This window comes from Hemitrygon akajei, chromosome 7 (assembly GCF_048418815.1).
Source record: "Hemitrygon akajei chromosome 7, sHemAka1.3, whole genome shotgun sequence".
Classification (NCBI taxonomy): domain Eukaryota; kingdom Metazoa; phylum Chordata; class Chondrichthyes; order Myliobatiformes; family Dasyatidae; genus Hemitrygon; species Hemitrygon akajei.
In genome coordinates, this window is record NC_133130.1 from 21,304,514 (window position 1) to 21,328,546 (window position 24,033).

Sequence of the window (24,033 nt, forward strand, 5' to 3'; positions counted from 1 at the left end):
AGATATAAAAGGTTCAAATTACAATCAAATATCTCATTGGTCACAAATATTACCTCAAATAAATATTGAAATAGCAATGTATTAAAAACTGTACTGAACTCACCTCTTTTTGAAACCCAGAACCTGTTATATGTACAAGTCCAGTATTTAGCAAACAAGTTGCGTCTACAAATGAAAAGAAAAACAATCATTGAAATATCATAGAAAGTTAACTTTGACTTATTTACACTATTTTCAATTAAGTTTGCTTGGCTAGATTTAATTCTGGTTTACTTTCTGACACATCAAACATTTTCAGTTAGAATGATACACATTTTAACCATTGAAAAATTAAAAGAAAAATACAATACCAATGAAAACAATATAACCAGACATAAATGTTGGGGATAATTAACAAAACCAGAATGGTCAGAAATACATGAAGAATAATTAAGAAAGCTAAGACAAAAATCAAAAATCACTCAAAGTCCATAAAAGCATTCATAAGCAGCTTCCTCCACTTTCTGACATTCACATTTTATAATACAAGAATGAATTTACACATAGTGAAATATCCTAAGAGGCTTCAGAGTAAATCTAAAAGATATAGACTTGGAGATATTAAAACAGGTGAACCAATGTTTGAACAAAGTGGTGGGTTTTAAACACAAGCTTTATGTGGAAGATAGGATAAGAGGGAGAATCCTCAAACTTAAGATTTAATGCAGCTGAAGGGATCCTTGGCAACAGTCTAAAAAAATATTGTACAAATATTAATTTCCATAGATGCTGCCTGACCTGCTGAGTTTCTCCAGCATTTTGTGGGTTGCTCTAGATTTACAGCATCTGCAGAATGTCTTGTAACATTCAATGGACACTGAAATAACGTGTCACTGCACACGCACCAACCTCATGAGTAAGCTTTCATGCATTGATTGACTGTAAAAGGACAATAATATCATTCCTACTGTTTCTCAGACAAGGTCAGACAATTCTGCCAAAACTCATCAATCACTGATCTGCAGTTCCTCTTCGACCAGCTGAGTATTTACAGCATTTTCTATTTCCAGTGCTAACTTTTAACATATGCAGATTTTTTTTTCAGCTGATCTCTGGGGTTTGGCTGGATGAAGAGTGTCCATTAGTTCGTTAGAGGGCTGTATTTTATTGGAGTTCCAAAAATTGTGTTCACAGTTCACAATGACAATCACAGTCATTTCATCTCACATTTTATCATAAGAAAGCTATAACATTAAGATCAGCTGCTGTTGTGCAGTGCACTTACCAAAATTGTAGGTACTAGGATTAAAAAACTGCTCAGGTGGAGGATAAGAAGGAGGAACTCCACGGCTCAGGCTTCTTTCATGTACTGAGACATCCAGCAGATAATACGGGAAGGTCATGTCCACTACAGTGTCCAGAGACCATAACGCAAAATAGGGGCAGTTACCTAGCTTCTCACCCGCTCTAGAAAAAAAAATTAAAATCAAATCAGATATAATTTTAAGCTTAATTAGAAAATGCTTTTCCAGGCTCCATGAAGAGATATATAGACAAGATACAATTTCTTTGTTACATCTATTTCATAGAGGCTTCTACAAAAATTGTGTACTGTACTGCAGAATATGTAGCAGATGGGTTAAATTATTATTTGGAAGTTGGATTGTTTATTATAACCCATACACTTCTGAAACTTGACATTTTCAATTTTTGATTAGCCATAGTACCCACTTCCATTGAAATCATCACAGCAATTACACTAAAATATAATGTAATCTTCAATATAAAAACTTTCAAACTATGTAATCCAATCATGTTATTACATATTGTAAGGAAAGAGTTAAACAAGATTCCTCCTTGGTATATGCTAAAATGAAAGACAAAATGATACTAGCTTGGAGTGGCAACACACACACAAAATGCTGGAGGAACTCAGCAGGCCAGGCAGCGTCTATGGAAAAGAGTAAACAGTCGAAACAGTCAACAAATGGGGCAGAGACCAACCCCGAGTTCTGATGAAGGGTTTCGGCCAGAAGCATCAACTCTTTACTCTTTTCCACAGATGCTGCGTGGCCTGTGAGTTCCTCTAACATTGTGTGTGTTGCTTGGATTTCCAGCATCTGCAGATTTTCTCATATTTTAACTGGAGTGGGATTGAGATAAGGGAGTGCAGCTGGTACCACCAAAGAAGAGAAAAGTATGAGTGTAAAGGACTTTGAATTTTCTTAGTGTAGGGGAGAGCTTTGTCTTGGGCTAGGAGACCAGCCAGTGTTAGTGCCAAGATGATAGGGACAAGTATGTTATGATAGAAACACGTCTACTACTGTAGACATTTGTTCTGCTTTCTGCATTGTGGATGTGCTAGTTCTAATAAAGTGTTTTCTTGTGTTTTAATATGGTGTCTTCTTCGTTTGCTGATGCATATGCAAATACCATGAGCTGGTAAGAAAAGAACACATAACAAATATCAAAATAATTTTCATTACACATATATAAAAGCAATAAATGTCCACATTTCTGAAAAAAATCTTAATCCAGGCTGGGATATTTTATCTTCAGTAGATCAACCAGTTTGAGGTCTTTCTAGGGTTCAGTCACACAATCTGACCAAAATTAATGCCAGACTGGCTTGAAGCTGCATCACACAGTGCTTTTTGTGATGACACAATTGTAGGTACAATGACGTGTAGAAAAAGACACTGCTATGGGCAACTCCTGTTATGATACCCTGTGATGTCTAACAATAACAAGCTTCTTTTTTGACAAAGCCTACTGTCTTAAGTTTTAGCAGGTCTCCTTGATAAAATTCAGTCAAATTACAGCATGGCTTCACGTCGAGGGCAGTCACTCTCACTTCATTCTAGAATTCAGTGTGAACCAAGACTCAGAGATCAGGAACCAATTAGGTCTGGCAAACTCAAATGCATGTCCTGATGAAGGGTCTCAGCCCGAATCGTTGAGTGTTGATTCCTGAATGCTACCTAGCTTGCTGAGCTCCTTCAATATTTTGTTGTTTGTTACCTTGGATTTCTAGCATCTGTAGAGCTTCTCGTGTTTGTCAATCACATGACTGATGAGAAAGTCATTAGTAAGTACCATTTAACAGCATTGTCGCTGACAGCCTCTGTCACACTGCTAATGGATCAAGAATGAACTAATCTGGATTGGAATATCCTGGGGTCGCACCCCTCCACCATTGCCCATACTGCGATTTAATTATCTAATACCATTCAAAACTGGAACTGCTGAGTTTTGATCTGGATTGTTGGTTGCGAGATGCCTGTGATGTCTTTTCTATGCTGCTTAGCACATTTGTAAGTCTTATAGCTCAACTCGCAAGCCTAGAATCTCATTTTGAGGTAGAGTCTGATGCTGCTCTTGCAGATGCTTTACAGTAATGTCACCGAGCGAGGTAGGTACCATGCCTTGAGGTTACAGATTGATGTGGTGTGCATTTCTGCTGTTGCTGCTAATGGACCATAGTATTCCATACTGTAGATGGTCAGATCTGGTCTGAGTCTATCCTATTTGGTCCCTTTGTAGTTCCACATACCACAATGCTGGATCTGTATGAACTGTTATGTGGTTATTTTTGATAAAACCATCATAGATGCATGTATATGCCTCAAGTAGGTGAATCAAAGGTGGTGACAGATCAGTATTTGGGAGACTGAAAATCTGGTTCAGTGGAGCCTCAACAGCAATCTCTTACTCAATGTTAGAAAGACAAATGAGTTGAATATTGATTTCCAGAGGACGAAACCGGAAGACCATGAGCCAGTTCTCATGGGAATCAGAGGTGGACAGGGTCAGCAACTTTAAATTCTTTGGTGTTATAACTTCAGAGGACCCGTCCTGGGCTCAGCATTTAAGTATAATTACAAAGAAAACACGTCAGCTCCTCTTCTTCCTTAGTAGTTTGCAAAGATTTGGCATGACATCTAAAACTTCGATAAATTTGGATGGATTTTGTGGGGGAGAGTATATTGATTGGCTGCATCACAGCCTGGTATAGAAACATTAATACTCTTGAAAGGAAAATACTACAAAAAGTAGTGGATACGGGTAAAGCCCTCCCCACCATTGAGCACATTTAGAGACACCTACACAGGAAAGTAGCAACCAGCATCAGGGACAGCCACCACCCAGGCCATGCTCTTTTTGCTGCTGCCATCAGGCTCCTGAACCAGAGGGAATGACTTCACTCAACATCACTGAACTTATTTATTTAGTACTATTAGTTCTTTTTTTTCCCTTCTTTTTGTATTTGCAGTTTGTTGTCTTCTTCAAACTGGTTGTCCACCCTGTTGGTGCAGGCTTTCATTGATTCTATTACGGCTAGTGGATTTATTGAGTATTCCATATATGGTGACAGATATGTACTTTGATAATAAATTTACTTTAAAGAAGTAGATTATTCACAAAGTCCACTTTATTCTTTGTGTTGAGTCTGGCAGCTCTCTCCTTACACAGCTAGCTATGTCAATAGTGATGGGCACTGAAGTACTTTATGCCTCAAAACATAAGAAGACAATAGATGTGGGAAATATGAAATAAAAACAAGAAATGCTGGAGAAATTCGACAAATGCAGAGGGAGATCACACAGGTGGTTCTGAGATATCATGCTTCTTTCCAAACTTTGGCTTCCTGTCTACCATAGTAAGCAGAATCTCTTCCATCTCCTATGCTTCTGCTCTCACTCCTCTTTTCCCAGCCATAATAACGATAGGAGTTCCCTTGGTCTTCACTATCTAGTTCATCAGTCTTCACTTTTAATGGATCGTTCTTCACAATTAATGCCACCTTTAATGAAATCCCACCACTGCATACATCTCATCCTTCCCTAACTTGCCTGACTACATTTCATAGATAGTCTTCTTCACAACTCCCTGGTCTGCTTCACCAACAGCTCCAATTCTTATGGCACTTTTCCACAAAGCTCCATAGAATACAAGGCCTTTTTTCCGCCCCGCTTCCCTTACCACCACCTTGGGACCCATACTGTCTTTTTAGATGAAGCAGCAATCTACACATTTCTTCCAATCTCAAATTCTGCATTCGCTGTTCACAGTGATCACTTAGAGACTGAGAAAAAAAATCACATGCGGTTAACTGCTTTGTGGGGCAACTTTTATTAAGTCCTGGGTTGCTTCAGAGCTCCCATTGTCACTTTAAATTTTATACCTCTCTCCCAGTCTGTGGCCTCCTGACCCATTTTTAACAAGACCCAGTGTAAGGCTGAGAAACAGAACCAGATTTCCATCTGGTCACATTGATGTCTTCCTGAACTAATACTCAATTCTGCAAATTTAGGTGTGCTTGTTTCAGATCTGGTTCGTCCATCAGTTTCCCTTCACTCCATTCACATAGCATGACCTATTGAACATATCTTTCAGGTCTATGCTAGACAATTTATGCTCCTTTGTGTTCACTCTCTAAGTGCCCTCATTTCAAAACTTTAATGTTCCTTTAGAACTGCCCTCATTTAATATATCAACTGGCTGACCTTGTTTATAGCGTATTCCCGTGGCAACCTATAATACCTTTATCCTTTTCATCCTTCTCTCCACACACTGCAAATCTGCATGTTTTTGTGAGCCCTTCTACAAGTCTGATGATCAATCCTTTACTAGAAGCGTTACTTCTGTTTTTCCTTCCACAAATGTTGCTCAATTTGTTGACTGCCTCCAGGAGGAAAACAAGCATTTAAAATTCAAAAGGCAAGAATAAGAATTCTAAAAATGTAGTTACTTGTTTCTACCTTTAACAAGTTTCTTGACAGTCACATCAAATCCCTGGTTAATGGTAGTAAAGAGCCTTTGCTGAAGGTCTGACATTTAAATACACTGCATTGTTAAGCTTTCCAGACAGATTCTAGGTATTACGACCATAAAAATGTTCACACAAAGCCTTTCCTCACCTTGGAAAGAGCTATTTTTAATGCATCTGCAGTTGGCCACATCTAGCGTTGTGCACCTTTTGAAAAGCTTCCAACTAATGGCACCCTTTCAAAATTCCGATTTAAAGCCATACCATGAAGTAAATCTTCCAAATCTCTTTCTTAAATGACAAGCATTTACATTGTCCAAGTACTTTTGCCTGTAACTATTTTCACTTACACTTTAAAAGTCATGCAAAGAGAAAAAGATGAATAGATTTCTTACCTTAGTGAATCAGGCATCTGTGCATGATACCAACGATTGATATCAAAAATGCCCAAATAAGTAGAGGGCTTGCGCTGCCCATATGTATTCATCTGCCAACTGAAAACAGATACACTGGTGTCCGGTGAGGTGGCTGGAAACAAAATTTTCAATTTAAGTTTTTTGTTCAGTGATAAGCACAAGGACACACTACTGTTAATTTGATTTATTAAGCTTTTCAGACAGTGAAACAGTGGTGAATTTAATATTATCATGTATACTACTGAATGGCTCCACCTGAGTGAATTTTGCCAACCTCAGAGGACATGTTTCTATTCATTGGAACTGAATGCTTACTATAGGTGAGTTTTAAAGCCCAAGTGACAAGCCAAATGAAGGGTGCAGTAAGGCAGTTTTAAACATCAAAGCTACATTCTCTAGAATTGCTCAGATTCACTGGACGTCACACAGTTGAACATGCAAAGTCTTACAATAAATGAGTACACGGAACTTCAAAAGGTAGTATTGAACTGCAACTGTACTCAGGTGTCAGTGACGAAGCCTATGTGGCTTTAAAGCATTCCAGTCAGGAAATTCTGTGAGGAGTTGAAAAGACTCAAACAGTAATTAGATTAGGATTATGACTATGTTCCACAAGTCTGACATCTGACAGCTTCCACGATCAAAATCCCTGTAAAACCCTCTTTGCTCAAGTTCCAACAGAGAACAAACTGTTAGCATCTTCCAGTTCTGACATGTGGAAAGTCAACTGACATTTTGTTAATGAAGCATGAAGTTAATAACAAGGATCCCATATATGTCGTAATGTATGAAGTTCTAACACCATCCTTTACCTTAAATGTACTAGTTGAAATGAGAAAATATCATTTTGTAAAATTAATTCATGTGTGGCAGCGACTCACTTATGTTAAGAATAAATCATTCAATCTGCATTAGAAAATTTCATAAAGTGAATACTGCATATATGGTTTGGAATAATTCCCTGAAGGCAGGCAGTAATAAACAGCTTTGGAGAAAAGCAGCAATACTTCCTTCTAGCCTTCATAAGTGATTAAAATTGATTTAACATGTGTGTACAAGTAACACTTTAAACTCACCCTCAGTCATACTTTCTTCTCTGTCAGCATGATTCCTAAATTTCTCTATAGTCTGGCAGCACAGCAGCCGAGCATTAGTATTCCGCATTCTTGAAGAAAGCACTTCATTTGTAAGATCTTGAGTATAACGCTCTTCACAATATTCCAAGCCCTTCAAGAAAACAGAAAGGCCATTTAGAAACTCTGGACATAAATGTAAACTACTGCCTCCATAAATGTGTCTTAACCTGAAAGGTACGTTTTATTTGGGAGCACAGACAATCAAACTATAGCCAATAAAAACAAGGTCTTACAGTTGTTTTAGTCTTATATCATACCATATATAAATTAATATCTTCACCTACTCATTGCTTTACAAACATGTATTCAGAAGTACTGCAGTATTGCAAATTGCAAGATTCCTCTCTGTGACCACTTCCAATAGCTAACAGCACAAATATGGTCCTATATTATTCTACTTTGTTTCTTTTAAATGAGCAAATGTGTGCCATATCTATTAAGAAAATAAGGCCAGAAGATACAGGAGCAGAATTAGGCCATTTGGCCAATTGAGTCTGGTCCATTTCATCATGGCTGATCCATTTTCCTTTGAGCCCCAATCTCCTGCTTTCTCTTTGTATCTCTCATGCCCATACCAATTGATTTGCCTTAAATATACCCAATGACTTCACCTCCACATCCGCCCATGGCAACAAATTCCACAGATTTAGCACTCTTTGGCTAAAGAAATTCCACCTCACCTCTGTTCTAAAAGAAAGCCCCTCTAATCTGAGGCTGTGTCCTGTGGTCTTAGACTCTCCCACCATAGGAAACATCCTCCCCACACCCACTCTATACTTTCAACATTCTATAGGTTTCAATGAGCTCACCCCTCATTCTTCTGAATTCTAGCCATCCAACACTTTTCATATGACAAGACTTTCAATCCCAGAATCATTTCTGCAAACCTTCTTTGAACCCTCTCCAATCTCAGCACATCCTTTCTTAGCTAAGGGGCCAAAAACTGCTCACAATACTCAAAGTGAGGCTTCACAAGTGCTTTATAAAGCCTCAACATTACATTGTTGCCCTTATATTCTAGTCCTCTTGAAATGAATGCTAACATTGCATTTGCATTCCTCACCGCAGACTCAACCTGCAAATTAAACTTTAGGGAATCCTGCACAAGGACTTCCAAGTCTCTTTGCACCTCAGATTTTTGAATTTTCTCTTCATTTAGAAAATAGTCTACCCTTTCATTTCATCTGCCATAGTGCATGACCATATACTTCAGAACACTGTATTCCATCTGCCACATCTTTGCCCACTCTCCTAATCTGACCAAGTCCTTCTGTAGACTACTTCCTCAAAACTACCTGCCCCTCCACCTGTCTTCACATCATCTGCAAACTTTGCCACAAAGCCACCTATCCCGTCATTCAAGTCATTAACATACAATGTTAAAAAGAAATGGTTCAACACATATCCCAATGGTACACTACTAGCTACCAGCAGCCAACCAAAAAAGGCTCCCTTTATTCATTCTTTACCTCTTGCCAATCAGTTACTGCCTTATCCATGCTAATACCTTTCCTGTAATAACATGGGCTCTTATCTTGTTAAGCAGCCTCACGTGTGGCACCTTGTAAAATGCCTTCTGAAAATCCAAGTACACAACATCAACCAATTCTCCTTTGTCTATCCTGCTTGTTATTTCTTCAAAGAATTCCAACAGATTTGTTAGTCAAGATTTTCTCTTTAGGAAACTACGCTGACTACGGCCTATTTTATCATGTACCTCCAAGTAGCCTGAAACGACATTCTTAACAATCGACTCTGGCATCTTCCCAACTACTGAGGTCAGACTAACTGGCCTATAATTTCCTTTCTTCGGCTCCGCTCTCTCTTCTTGAAGAGTGGAATGACATTTGCAATCTTCCAGTCTTCCAGACACATTTCAGAATCTATTGATTCTTGAAAGATCATTACTAATGCCTCCACAATCTCTTCAGCCACCTCTTTCAGAATTCTGGGGTGTACACCATCCAGTCCAAGTGACTTATCTACCTTCAAACCTTTCAGTTTTCCAAGAACATTCCCCCTAAAAAGGGCAACTTCACACACTTCTGCCCCCTGAAACTCTTTGACTTCCAGCATACTACTAGTGTCTTTCACAGTGAAGACTGATGCAAAATACTTACTCAGTTCATCTGCCATTTCCTTGTCCCCTCCATTACTACCTCTCATTTTCTAGAGGTCCTCTATCCTCCCTTTTATACTTTATGTACCAGAAGAAACATTTGGTATCATCTCCAATATTATTAGCTAATTTTCGTATTCCATCTTTTCCTTAATGACCTGTTTTTTTTTAGTTGCCTTGTGTTGATTTTTGAAAGCTTCCCAATCCTCTGACTTCACGCTAATTTTTGCTCAAGTATTAGCTCTCTTTGGCTTTTATGTCGGCTTTGACTTCTCTTGTTAACTGTGGTTGTGTCATCTTGCCTTTAGAATATTTTTTCCCCCTTGGGATCTATATATCCTGTGCTTTCTGAATTGCATCCAGAAATTCCAGCCTATTGCTGCTCTGCCATCATCCCTGCCAGCGTTCTTTTCTAATCACTTTTGGCTAGCTCCTCTCTCATGCCTCCGTAATTCCCTTTACTCTATTGTAAATATTGATACGGCTGACTTTGGGTTCTCTTTCTCAAACTGTAAGGTGAATTCTGTCATATTATGATCATTTACCACAAAGGGTTTCTTTACCTTTAAGCTCTCTAATCAATTTCAGTTCATTGCACAACACCCAATCCAGAATAGCTGATCTTCTAGTGGGCTCAACCATGAGCTGCTCCAAAAAGCCATTTTGTAGGTGTTCTAGAAATTCCCCCTCTTGGGATCCAATACCAACCTGATTTTCCCAATCTACCTGCATACTAAAATCCACCAAAACTATTGTAACATTGCCCTTTTGGCAAGCATTTTCTATCTCCCAATATAATTTGCAGACCACATCCTTACTACTGTTTAGGAGCCTGTCTATAACTCCCATCAGGGTCTTTTTACTCTTGCAGTTCCTCAGCTCTACCCACAACAATTCAACACCTTCCAATCCTATGCCACCTCTTTCCAATATGATTTTTACTAACTGAGCTATGCCACCCACTCAGCTTACCTGCCTATCCTTTCAATAGGATATGTATCCTTGGATGTTAAGCTCCCAACTATAATCTTTCTTCAGCCACGATTCAGTGATGCCCATAACGTCATACATGCCAATCTGTAACTGTGCTACAAGTTCATTCACCTTATCCCATATACTGTGTGCATTCAAATATAACATCTTGCAGTCTTGCATTCACCCTTTTTGATTCTGTCTACCTTTTAAATTGCAACTCACCCTGTTGACCACAATTCTGTTGACCTCTCCTTGCTAGGCGTCTCACTACACACTGCCTCTGTTTGTAAACCAACCACCCCATCCTCAGTAATATCACTCCGGCCCATCCCCTGCCAAGTTAGTTTAAACTCTACCGAACAACACTACCAAACCTCTGGGTACAAATGTGAATATACTACCACATTGTAACACTAAAGAACACTAAGAAATGGCAGATGTAAAACACTGATTAAATTATTGGAGAATGGATAATCTAATGCAAAATTACCAGCGGGATAAGGCTTTGCTTTTATTTTTGAACTGCTGTAAGTGCAAATATGTTTCAAAATACTGGCTGTCAATGTTCTTTTAATACTTTATGTCACAATTCAGACTCAAACCATCATTGCTTGTTCAGCATTAACTTGGATTACGTTGTGTTATTGACTTAATAAAATAGCTCTGTAGCATAAAGAAAAATGTATCAGTACCTCATAGAGGATTTGTCCTGACGTTAAACACTTCCGATCACCAAATGCCAGCTGCAGTAGGTGTAGACTTACCACATCTCCTTCACTAAAAACAAAGTAAAGTGCACATTGTCATTTCTTTTTGTGCTCTTTTAAAATCACAGAAACTAACTCACTATTGAGTAGGTGTGGATCTAAACTGTATATTTATTGCTTCCTTGAAGTTATATTTATTAAATAAAAAAGGCTTATATTTTCAAAATATAAAATATTAAGGAATTCAACCATAAAATGACCATTTGTTCTGATATTTTGCAATACACAAACTGAGATGTCTACTCTTTAATTGCTGTAAGTGTCATTTCCAATTACATTCAATATATTCAGTTTTTCAGATTCAATTCCCAAATCTGATGATTTCATCTAATTTAATGCCAATTAAATTCTCACTGCTTGACTACATAATGACAGCAGTACAAAACAGTTTTATGAAGCTAGAAGGGTAAATGCATGAGGCTGTGTGCTTAGCCCCTTGCTCTACTTACTTTACACTCATGACTGTGTGGCTAAGCACAACTTCAATGCCATTTACGAGTTTGCTGACGACACCACTGTCATAGGCCGAATCAAAGGTGGTGATGAATCAGTACGTAGGAGGGAAAACTAAAAAGCTGACTAAATGGTGCCACGATAACAATCGCTTACTCAATGTCAGTAAGATCAAAGAGCTGATTATTGACTTCAGGAGGAAGCCAGACATCCACAAGTTAGTCCTCATCGGGGTAGGAGAGGTGGAGAGGGTCAACAACTTTAAGTTCCTTGGTACCTGGTATTATCATTTCAGAGGATCTGCCCTGGGCCAGCACCCAAGTACAATTAGGAAGAAAGCACAGCAGCACCTCTACTTCCTTAGGAGTTTGCAAAGATTTGGCATGGCATCTAAAGCTTTGACAAACTTGTACAGATATGTGGTGGAGAGCATATTACCTAGCTGCATCACAGACTGATATGGTATTATCAATGCTCTTGAACAGGAAGTTCTACAAGTAGCAGTGGATGTGGTTCAGTCTATCATGGGTAAAGGCCTCCCTAGCAATGAACACATCTACACAAAGCACTGTCGCAGGAAAGCATCTGTCAGGGACCCATACCATCCAGGACAAGCTCTCTTTTTGCTACTGTTATCAGGAAGGTGGTACAGAAGCTTCTGAACTCACAGTACCAGGTTCAGGAACTGTTATTACCACTCCAAATTCAGGCTCTTGAACCAAGGGGATAACTTCACTCAATTTCACTTGCCCCATCACTGAAATGTTCCCATAACCTAAAACTCACTTTCAAAGCTCTTCTTCTCATGACCTTGATATTTATTGCTTATTTATTTATTATTACTATTTCTTTCTTTTGTATTTGCACAGCCTGTTGTCTTTTGAACACTGACTGAATGTCCAGTTGGAGCAGTCGTTTGTTGATTCTATTATGGTTATTATTCTTTTATAGATTTATTGAATACGTCTGTAAGAAACTGAATCTCAGGGTTGTATACGGTGACATACGTGTACTTTGTTGATAAATTTACTTTGAACTTTGAAGAAAACAAATATAAATGGCACTAACTTTCAATTCATGAAGATAGACATGATGGTCTAGATATTGAGATACAGCGCCCCACCATCTTATATTCATGGGTTATCACAATATACACACAAAATAATCTGCTCACACAACCACAATGCACACAAACTGTAATTTATAATTATGAGCAGACACTCACCCATCCTGAGCAGACTGCACTGCCCAAAGGTAACAACAATTCCGAGGATCATTTTCAGGTTCTTGAAAAGTGAATGCATAGACAGGTACATTCCCTCCTTCCAACTGAGAGTGGTATCTGTATCAAGTAAAGGTTTCCATCAAACTGACTTTTCAAGAATTACTAGAAGTTTTATCTATTGTCACTATATGTACTTTGAACTTCAGAATCCCTCCATCTTAAAACTGAAATTAAACATGGCAGATTTCAGGGAATCTATGTGGAAGTTGAGAAGCTTATGAAAATGCTGCAGATAGGTAAGCAATAAGTTTATTTCCCATTACTTACTCCTTCTTTAAAGACTTCAGGTTCCAGAGTTGAACATAACCATTTGCAAAGCCAACAACAAGCTGATTTGTTCTGAGGACATATCGAATTGCAGTGGCTGCTATCCCTGATGGACTCTGCAACTGAAAACAAAGATGTCGCCCTTCCCTCATCACATTCTCCCTCATTCGTGGAATTTCAGCAGGTGATCCATTGACCACTTCAAGGTCTGAAAGATTAAATAGTCAGAACACAAGTAAAAATATTTTTAATTCGATATTTTAATGAAACAGGTACCAAATGAAAAAAAAATTATAGCACAGTTTATTGTACCTGCTTAGAAAACAATATCATCAAATGTATCAGATTATTTATGAAATTCACCATGATACTTAACTTCAGGTTTAAAATTAACATATGCATGCCAATCAAAGCCATATAATCATACTATTGGAATGACAGTAAACAGAAGAGTTCTGTTCAAGTGTTCAGACTTCAGCTTATTGCAGTGTCTACTTCACCTAATTGCTTGTCTGACAACAGCTAGCACAGAAACACCCTGAACCTGTGTGTCAACAGCCTCTTAAAATAAAACAAAAACAGGATAAGTGCAGAATATATGAGCTAAGAAACTGGATTCTTACATTTGACTGATTATTGTCAGAACTTCTTTACTGACACCTTTTCTACTTCACATCACCATTACGTAGGAGAGAACAATAGCCAACAATAAATGGTACCTGACAACACAAGTTGTGTTGCAAGAATGTCTCAGAGAACTGATATTATGAAAACTGCTGGTCTAGAGATTAAAAATGTCAAAGGTCTGACAGTCTGTGATAACCACTGCCCAGGAAGCAGAGGACTATGTTTAGACAGGATGGGATAAAGGTTAACTGCAGCTCCTAAGGGACCAAGTTAGGGAACTGGAGGTGCAGCTCGATGACCTTCGCTGGTCAGGGAGAGCAAGGAGGTGATAGAAAGGAGTTATAGGCAGGTGGTCACACCAGGGCCACAGGAGACAGACAAGTGGGTTACAGTCAGGAGAGGGAAGGGGAAGGCAGTAGTGATAGGGGACTCTATAGTTATGGGGTCAGACTGGCGATTCTGGAAAGAAACTCGAATGGTAGTTTGTATCCCAGGTGCCGGGGTCTGGGATGTTTCAGATCGTGTCCAAGATGTCCTGCAGTGGAAGGGAGAATAGCCAGAGGTCATGGTACATATTAGTACCAATGACGTAGGGGTAGGAAATGGGAAGAGGTCCTGGAAAAAAAGACTACAGGGAGTTAGGAAGGAAGTTGACAAGCAGGACCGCAAAGATAGTAATCTCGGGATTACTTCCTGTACCACGCGACAGTGAGTATAGGAATAGAATGAGGTGGAGGTTAAGTGGGTGGCTGAGGGATTGGAGCAGGGGGCAGGGATTTGGATTTCTGAATCATTGGGACCTCTTTTGGAGCAGATGTGACCTGTACAAAAAGGACAGGTTGCACTTGAATCCCAGGGGGACCAATATCCTGGTGGGGAGGTTTGCTAAGGCTACTGGGGAAAGCTTAAACTAGAATTGTTGGGGGTTGGGAACCGAATTGAAGAGACTGGGGAAGAGGAGGTCGGCTCACAAATAGAGAAAGCTTGTGGACAGTGTGAGAGGGATGATAGGCAGGTGATAGAGAAGGGTAGCGCTCAGACCAAAGGTTTGAGATGTGTCTATTTTAACGCAAGGAGTACTGTGAACAAAGCAGATGAGCTTAGAGCGTGGATCAGTACTTGGAGATATGATGTAGTGGCCATTACAGAGACTTGGATGGCTCAGGGACAGGAATGGTTACTTCAAGTGCTGGGTTTTAGATGTTTCAGAAAGAACAGGGAGGGAGGCAAAAGAGAAGGGGGCATGGCACTGTTGATCAGAGATAGTGTCACGGCTGCAAAAAAGGTGGACACCATGGAGGGATTGTCTACGGAGTCTGTGTGGGTGGAGGTTAGGAACAGGAAGGGGTCAATAACTCTACTGGGTGTTTTTTTATAGGTCGCCCAATAGTAACAGGGATATCGAGGAGCAGATAGGTAAACAGATCCTGGAAAGGTGTAATAATAACAACAGAGTTGTCGTGATGGAAGATTTTACTTTCCCAAATATCGATTGGCATCTCCCTAGAGCAAGGGGTTTAGATGGGGTGGAGTTTGTTAGGTATGTTCAGGAAGGTTTCTTGACACAAGATGTAGATAAGCCTACAAGAGGAGAGGCTGTACTTGATTTGGTATTGGGAAATGAACCTGGTCAGGTGTCAGATCTCTCAGTGGGAGAGCATTTTGGAAATAGTGATCATAATTCTATCTCCTTTACAACAGCATTGGAGAGAGATAGGAACAGACAAGTTAGAAAAGCATTTAATTGGAGTAAGGGGAATTATGAGGCTATCAGGCAGGAAATTCAAGGCTTAAATTGGAAACATGTTCTCAGGGAAAGGTATGGAAAAAATGTGGCAAATGTTCAGGGGATATTTGGAGCATAAAAGGTTGGGGGGGGACTTGATAGAGGTTTTTCAAATTATGAGGGGGATAGATAGAGTTGACATGGATAGGCTTTTTCCATTGAGTCGGGGAGATTCAAACAAGAGGACATGAGTTGAGAGTTAGGGGGCAAAAGTTTAGGGGTAACACGAGGGGGAACTTCTTTACTCAGAGAGTGGTAGCTGTGTGGAACGAGCTTCCAGTAGAAGTGGTAGAGGCAGGTTCGATATTGTCATTTAAAAAAAAATTGGATAGGTATATGGACAGGAAAAGAATGGAGGGTTATGGGCTGAGTGTAGGTCGGTGGGACTAGGTGAGAGTAAGCATTTGGCACAGACTAGAAGTGCTGTAATTGTTATACTGTTATATGGTTATATGATATTTGTGTGGAATTCTGCATAGGTACGTTCCAATGAGACAGGGAAGTTAAGGTAGGGTACAGGACCGTGGTGTATAAAGTCTGTAAAAAAGCTAGTCAAGAAGAAAAGAAAAGCTTACAGGTTCAGGGAGCTAGGTAATGTTAGAGATCTAGAAGATTATAAGGCTACTAGGAAGGAGCTTAAGAAGGAAATTAGGAGAGCCAGAAGGGGCCATGAGAAGGCCTTGGCAGGCAGAATTAAGGAAAACCCCAAGGCATTCTACAAATATGTGGAGAACAAGTGGATAAGACGTGAAAGAATAGGACCTATCAAGTGTGACAGTGGGAAAGTGTGAATGGAACCAGAGGAAATAGCAGAGGTACCTAATGAATACTTTACTTCAGTATTCACTATGGAAAAGGATCTTAGTGATAGTAGTGAAGACTTGCAGCAGACTGAAAAGCTTGAGCATGTAGGTATTAAGGAAGAGGATGTACTTGAGCTTTTGGAAAGCATCAAATTGGATAAGTCGCCAGGACTTGATGAGATGTACCCCAGGCTACTGTGGGAGGCAGGGAGGAAACTGCTGAACCTCAGACGGTGATCTTTGCAACATCAATGGAGACAGAAGAGGTTCCAGAGGATTGGAGGGTTGCGAATGTTGTTCCTTTATTCAAGAAAGGGAGTAGAGATAGCCCAGTAAATTATAGACCAGTGAGTCTTACTGCAGTGGTTGGTAAGTTGATGGAGAAGATCCTGAGAGGCAGGACTTATGAACATTTGGAGAGGTATAATATGATTAGGGATAGTCAGCATGGCTTTGTCAAGGGCAGGTCTTGCCTTACGGGCCTGATTGAATTTTCTGAGGATGTGACTAACCACATTGATGAAGGTAGCCCATGCAAGGCTTATTGAGAAAGTAAGGAGGCATGGGATCCAAGGGGACATTGCTTTGTGGATCCAGAACTGGCTTGCCCACAGAAGGCAAACAGTGGTTGCAGATGGGTCATATTCTGCATGGAGGTCGGTCACCAGTGGAGTGCCTCAGAGATCTGTTCTGGGACCCTTACTCTTCGTCATTTTTATAAATGACCCAGATGAGGAAGTGGAGGGATGGGTTAGTAAAGTTTCTGATGACACAAAGGTTGGAGGTGTTGTGGATATTGTGGAGGGCTGTCACAGTAGGACATTGCAGGACATTGACAGGATGCAAAACTGAGCTGAGAAGTGGCAGATGGAGTTCAACCCAGATAAGTGTGAAGTGGTTCATTTTGGTAGATCGAATATGATGGCAAAATATAGTATTAATGGTAAGTCTCTTAGCAGTGTGCAGGATCAGAGGGATCTCGGGGTCTGAGTCCATAGGACACTCAAAGAAGCTGCCAGGTTGACTCTGTGGTTAAGAAGGCATACGGTCTATTGGCCTTCATCAATCGTGAAATAGAATTTAGGAGACAAGAGGTAATGCTGCAGCTATATAGGACCCTGGTCAAACCCCACTTGGAGTACTGTGCTCATTTCTGGTCGCCTCACTACAGGAAGGATGTGGAAGCCATAGAAAGGGTGCAGAGGAGATTTACAAGGATGTTGCCTGGATTGGAGAGCATGCCTTATGAGAATAGGTTGAGTGAACTCGGCCTTTTCTCCTTGGAGCGACGGAGGATGAGAGGTGACCTGATGGAGGTGTATAAGATGTTGAGAGGCATTGATAGCGTGGATAGTCAGAGGCCTTTTCCGAGGGCTGAAATGGCTGCCACAAGAGGACACAGGTTTAAGGTGCTGGGGGAGTAAGTGCAAAGGAGATGTCAGGGGTAAGTTTTTTACTCAAGAGAGTGGTGAGTGTGTGGAATGGGCTGCCGGCAACGGTGGTGGAGGCGGATACGATAGGGGCTTTTAAGAGATTTTTGGATAGGTACATGGATCTTAGAAAAATAGAGGGCTATGGGTAAGCCTAGTAATTTCTAAGGTAGGGACATGTTCGGCACAACTTTGTCAGCCAAGGGCCTGTATCGTGCCATAGGTTTTCTATATTTCTCTGTTTCTATGTCGACTCATCCAGGATATTGGAATATCAGCCAAGCTGCCATGCAACAAAGAGGCATTGAAATGGTTGCCTAGAGGTAAGAATGGTGTCATCAGCCTAGGTGCAGAACCTATTAAGTCTTCAAAGGTGTTGTTAACAATCTGCAGACATATGCAAAGTGTGCATGTGTGTGTATGCACATTCAAGAAAAATGCCAAGAAGTGTCTGAGGAACTTTGGATCTAATGATACTAGGTGACAGTGAGGTGATAAAGTTACTACAAATAGCAACAATTAACTGGTATGATTAGATATTCAATCTGGAAGTTAACTATCAAATACAAGGAAAAATATCTTTTGGCCAAATTGTCATTTTCAGTAACACATTTCTTGCTTTTTGATATGTAGAGACTTTCTGATATCAGGCAGTTAACATTCAGGAACTTGACGCTGCCTTTCTACTAACTCTAGTTATTCACAGCACAATCTGAAGCACATTATCCAAAATGCTGCAATGCAGAAAATTAGTGGTTGAACTGGGTGATGTTCATAAGCTGCAACATGTTGGGAACAGCAACTAAGGTTTCTGATTCCCCAGCACACACTGCATGACTGATTCAGTTTCTTCAATGCTGGGCAATTGCTGCTGTAATTCACTGGGCTGATCATCCAGGATCTTGAGCAAACGGCAAATACATTTTGTTTTGATATTTGACACTTTATTTTACTGCAGTGTTGACATGCTTGTTAAACAACAACGGAGTTTATGAAGGCCATGTTATTTAGTCTTTATCATATTGATGCTTATCAAAGCCTGCTGTGCTTAACTGATCTCCCATGACAAGAATAACTACAGTTCAAACGGTACGTCACTGGCTACAATACATTTTAAGACACTTTGAAGCAATGAAAATAACTTGAAGGATATACAAGCCTAATTTTTGATAAGCAAATTTACCTGCTGGGTCTTGCTCACTTTGACTGCATGCGAAATTATCCAGACACAGATCGATAAGAAGAACATGTCCAGTGTCAGTTACAACTGCTACTATACCAAAAAACCACCGGAGACTCTGATTTAAACGCTGTGTGCTAGCTGTTGCACCTCCATGGTTAACAATTGGCTCAATAGCCACTACCTGAGATGAAAGAAATTAAAAATATGATATAAAAGTGCTGTATACCACATTAAAATGTTACACCAAAAGCAAAATGCAATGGTATACATGTAACTTATAATGTGTCATCTCAGCATTCTGCTAACTTGTGATTTTGAACATCAATGAAATGTATCAAAGGTATAAAGCACCCTTATTACATTATTGTTACCTCACCTTAATAAACAGGCAATCAGAACACTGTCACCTGTTTTTCCATAATGCCAAGCCACATGATTGCACTGAGAAATGAATGTTGGGGGAAGAAAGTATTTGTTCACCTTGCTTCAGGAAAAGAAATGTTCAGGGCAAGTGTGCACATAAGCATCATTTACAAAAAGAATCAGGAATGAAATGACCAACTTACATTAATAGGAAGTCATGCATGAACATCCTGTTCCTATGTAAGCAACTCAAAACTCCAGGATTGAGTACAAGAGCAAACTCATGGAAAGTTAGATTTCATTAGAATGGGGAAATCAGTCATTAATTGATAATTTAAAAAAAACTTGAATGGAACAGAACATGGTTCCAAATGATAAAGCCAATCCATCTAAGTGGTACTTTGCCAGCTGAACCATGAACAAAGTTAAAACCACTAATAATAATCAGCCTACACAACAACTGTTTCATGAAACTTAGTTGAAAATCAGGAAGAAAAAATAGTTTAGAATGAGAGTGTGTCATTTTGATTGAAGTGGTTTAAATCTGGATACTGACAATGCATTCTAGTTAAAAATGTACTTTTATTTTTAAAGAGCAACAGCAATGCCATTTCCAGTAAAATAACTCCATTTACGCATGTATAAACAGGGAAACCAAATTCCAATATACACAAAGGAACCACCAAATCAGATTGCAAATTGGTACACCAGAATAAGAAAACAAATGTATCATTTAGAATGCTATTTGCTCATCTGTGAGCTATGGTGATGCTAATTAACTGCTTTTGCAACATTTCAAATAAAATGAAATATACTCTTTAGTGGCATGGCTCAAATATCAAGAGTTTGTAACTACAATTTCAAGTGGGATTGCAGAAACTTATTTAAATTGAACCTTGCATGACTGATAATGAATGTGATTTTAAGCAGGATCCAACAACACATCAGTATCATGGGACAATTTGTATATCATGGTGAAATTTGTCACATGTAAAATATGTACATTTTTATTAGTAATTCCACAAAACATGAAAGGTTACCATAAAGTAAGTATCCAATTACTCAATATTTTCCTCTTCTTAAATAAGGGCACATTTTTAAAAAAAAGGTTTAAAAGCATCTTTATAAAAACAGATATTCAAGAATGGTCTGAAAGGAACAACACATACCAGACGAAGTATCAGTAGCTTAAAGAATAATTGGAAGACAAAGCTATTTTTCATTTTTCCATGCCTTTTTTGTGCAAGGATATGAAAATCGAAATAAAATTTTAAACACAACTTTGGCACTATTTATTCCCCAAATATTAAATATCTTGAAAACTTCAAATAAGAACTTATTAAACAAATGAGTTGATGAAGTAAAGAGCACGTGAACTTGTCAGTGGAGGATGATTACATAAACATACCTTTCCAGGGAGAAACACTGCTTTAACCACTCGGGAAACTGAGAGGTCGTAAAGACAGAGGATGCTACCTTCAGATTCTTTTAATCCAATCAATAGTCCAGTTCTTTTCAACCAACAAAATTCCTTGACTGCCAGAATGGTGGGTGGATGCTCCCCAATTCCACAGAACCTATAGGCAGACAGTCGTTCGCCTGTGATTGAGTTAAGGAGCTCCAAATGAGCACCACAAGCCAGCCAAGACAATCCATTTCTGCCTGAAAAAGAAACCCAAGAGCCATTAACTTGCTTGCCTTCAAGAATATAAAACTCACCTGCACAAGAAAGTGATAACCCAAAAGGCATACAATAAAAAACAAACCTGTGCTCATCAAACCTAAAATCAACTCCTGTTGCAGGCAGATTGCATAATCTGTAACTACTCTCACAATGGCATCCAGCTTTTTCCCCCCAAAATGTTACCAAGATAAATCCCAATCACAATCTATTAACAGGAACTTGGGATGAGTAACTTTTGTAATGAGTAACTCCACCTATGGGTAAGCAAGGTGGTGATCAGATTTCTGTAAATAATACAGGCTTACACATGCTTGCTGAAATTATTATTGTCTTCAAAACAGTGTGTCCTTTTATTTGGTCCCACGAAATAAAAGCAGACACACCAAACTAAACCAACTGCAAGTAGATAATCAATAACAAACACTAGAAATTCTGCAGATGCTGTTCCAAAGCAACACACACAGAATGCTGGAGGAACTCTGCATGTTACAAAGCAACTACGGAAATGATAGATAGATAGATACTTTATTCATCCCCATGGGGAAATTCAACATTTTTTCCAATGTCCCATACACTTATTGTAGCAAAACTAATTACATACAATACTTAACTCAGTAAAAATATGATATGCATCTAAAATCACCCTCTCAAAAAGCATTAATAATAGCTTTTAAAAAGTTCTTAAGTAGTTTACTTAAATACATTGAGTCCTAACCCTGGCACTTTAACATATCTTACTCCTGGCGGTTGAACTGTAAAGCCGAATGGCATTGGGGAGTATTGATCTCTTCAACCTGTCTGAGGAGCATTGCATCGATAGCAACCTGTCGCTGAAACTGCTTCTCTGTCTCTGGATGGTGCTATGTAGAGGATGTTCAGGGTTTTCCATAATTGACCGTAGCCTACTCAGCGCCCTTCGTTCTGCTACCGATGTTATACTCTCCAGTACTTTGCCCACGACAGAGCCCGCCTTCCTTACCAGCTTATTAAGACGTGAGGCGTCCCTCTTCTTAATGCTGCCTCCCCAACACGCCACCACAAAGAAGAGGGCGCTCTCCACAACTGACCTATAGAACATCTTCAGCATCTCACTACAAACATTGAATGACGCCAACCTTCTAAGGAAGTACAGTCGACTCTGTGCCTTCCTGCAATCTTGAACTCAGTCAATGTTATGGGTCAAGAACCTTCAGTTCTGGAAAGGAAGGGGGAAAAGACACCAGAAAAGGGTGGTGGGAGGGGGAAGAAGGAAGGATAATAAATAATGGTACCCCTCTTAGATACAGACAATCCACATGTTAATGGAGGAGAGGCTGTGTTCTTAGAAATGCCTTCAGCCTAATTTTCCATAGCTTGCATCTGTGCATGTCAAGAAACACGAGTAGACAAAAATAAACTCAAATTTTTGAGTAGCAACTTGCCAATTTTCCAAGGATGAATTTCCATTACTCAAGTGGCCATAATGCAAGGATTACCTATATTTTCAAAAATTAATTCTACCTTACTATCTAGGAGTACCCATCCTTCAATTATTCATTAGGTTTAACATATAAACAAAAGGGACTCCACAACAGCAGAAGAAATGTGTGCAGGAAAAGGCCATTTGGCTGAGTATTCTCCACCATTCACCAAGATCATGACTTACCTATGACTTCTACACTATCTTACACATCACATCACTCTTTTCCTGTAACATCCAGAAAGCTACCAATCCCTGTCTGAATGAACTCAATGACTGTATCTCCACAGCTGAGAATTTTAGGAATTCCTCACCTGAAAAAATATAATTTCAGTCCTAAATGGCTTTACCTCTTCCTTTGAAGCTGTACCGCCTGGAGATAAACTTTAAAGTGGGGAAAACATCCTGCCAGCAACTAGCCTGTCAATACTTACAGGAATCTTTCATGAGATTCCCCCCCACCACTCATTTCACTAAACTCTAGAGAACACAAGCCTGCTTAATTACTCTTCATGCATCAAACTCACTAACTTTGCAACCAAAGTGAATTATTGCTATAACTGTTCGTATTCTTTTTAGGTATGGAAAGAAGGTATACAGCGTCTAGCTTTTTTTTTTTTAAGTACATAAAGCAGGGGTGTCAAACTCATTTTAGGTCACGGGCCGGATTGAGCAAAATGCAGCTTCATGCGGGCCGGATCAGTCGGACACGTGCGAACGCAGCTTTCGTTGCCTCCGTTTTTTCAGCCTGCTCTCATGTGTCTCAGTCTCTGCTATAACTACAAAGTGTTTCACTTTACAAATTCCATTTCTTATGAAGAAGACTGCCGAGCAAGACTGCCGAATAAACACTAAAAACCCTGAAAACCTGGTACCTGAATAAACTCAGCATTAGCCATATCATACGCCATAGGCGATTCGATTACTGGGGCCAGCTTTAATAGTAATTAGATATTATCTCGCGGGCCAAAGATAATTCCACCGCGGGCCGGATTTGGCCCGCGGGCCTTGAGTTTGACATATATGACATAAAGGGTAAAAGAGAGTCGCAGGTAGATATAGGACCAACAGAAAATGATGCTGGAGATATTGTAATGAGGGACACAGAGATAGCAGAGGAACTGAAGGCATATTTTGCATCAGTCTCCAAAGTGGAAGACATCTGCAGTATACCAGACATTCAAGAGTGTCAGGGAAGTATGTGCAGTGAAAATTACGACTGAGAAGGTGCTCAGGAAGCTAATGGTCTGAGGGTGGATAAATCTCCTGGATCTGATGGAATGCACCCTCGGGTTCCGAAGGAAATGATCTTTCGAGAATTGATAGATTCTGGTATTGTATTGGATGACTAGAAAATTGCCAATGTTATTTGAGAAGGGTGGGAGGCAGCAGAAAGGAAACTATAAACCTGTAAGCCTGACCTCAATGGTTGGGAAGTTGTTAGAATCGATTATTAGGGATGAGATTACAGAGTACCTGGAGGCACACGACAAGATAGGCCAAAGCCAGCATGGTTTCCTGCAAGGAAAAT

At 39.6% G+C, this 24,033-nt stretch overlaps 1 protein-coding gene across 2 annotated transcripts in view; it reads right to left on the reverse strand.

Annotated features, from left to right (window-relative positions):
• Nucleotides 1-24,033, reverse strand: part of ahctf1 (AT hook containing transcription factor 1) — a 112,588-nt gene that overhangs the window by 63,828 nt on the left and 24,727 nt on the right. For both annotated transcript variants that reach the window (XM_073050468.1, XM_073050469.1), the window contains 9 exons: nucleotides 20,768-21,021; nucleotides 18,997-19,177; nucleotides 13,168-13,375; nucleotides 12,841-12,957; nucleotides 11,088-11,172; nucleotides 7,242-7,392; nucleotides 6,145-6,277; nucleotides 1,265-1,446; nucleotides 104-165 (listed from right to left, as the gene is read on the reverse strand). In XM_073050468.1, coding sequence (XP_072906569.1) covers nucleotides 104-165; nucleotides 1,265-1,446; nucleotides 6,145-6,277; nucleotides 7,242-7,392; nucleotides 11,088-11,172; nucleotides 12,841-12,957; nucleotides 13,168-13,375; nucleotides 18,997-19,177; nucleotides 20,768-21,021 — 1,373 coding nt within the window. The remainder of the gene's footprint in view (nucleotides 1-103; nucleotides 166-1,264; nucleotides 1,447-6,144; nucleotides 6,278-7,241; nucleotides 7,393-11,087; nucleotides 11,173-12,840; nucleotides 12,958-13,167; nucleotides 13,376-18,996; nucleotides 19,178-20,767; nucleotides 21,022-24,033) is intronic.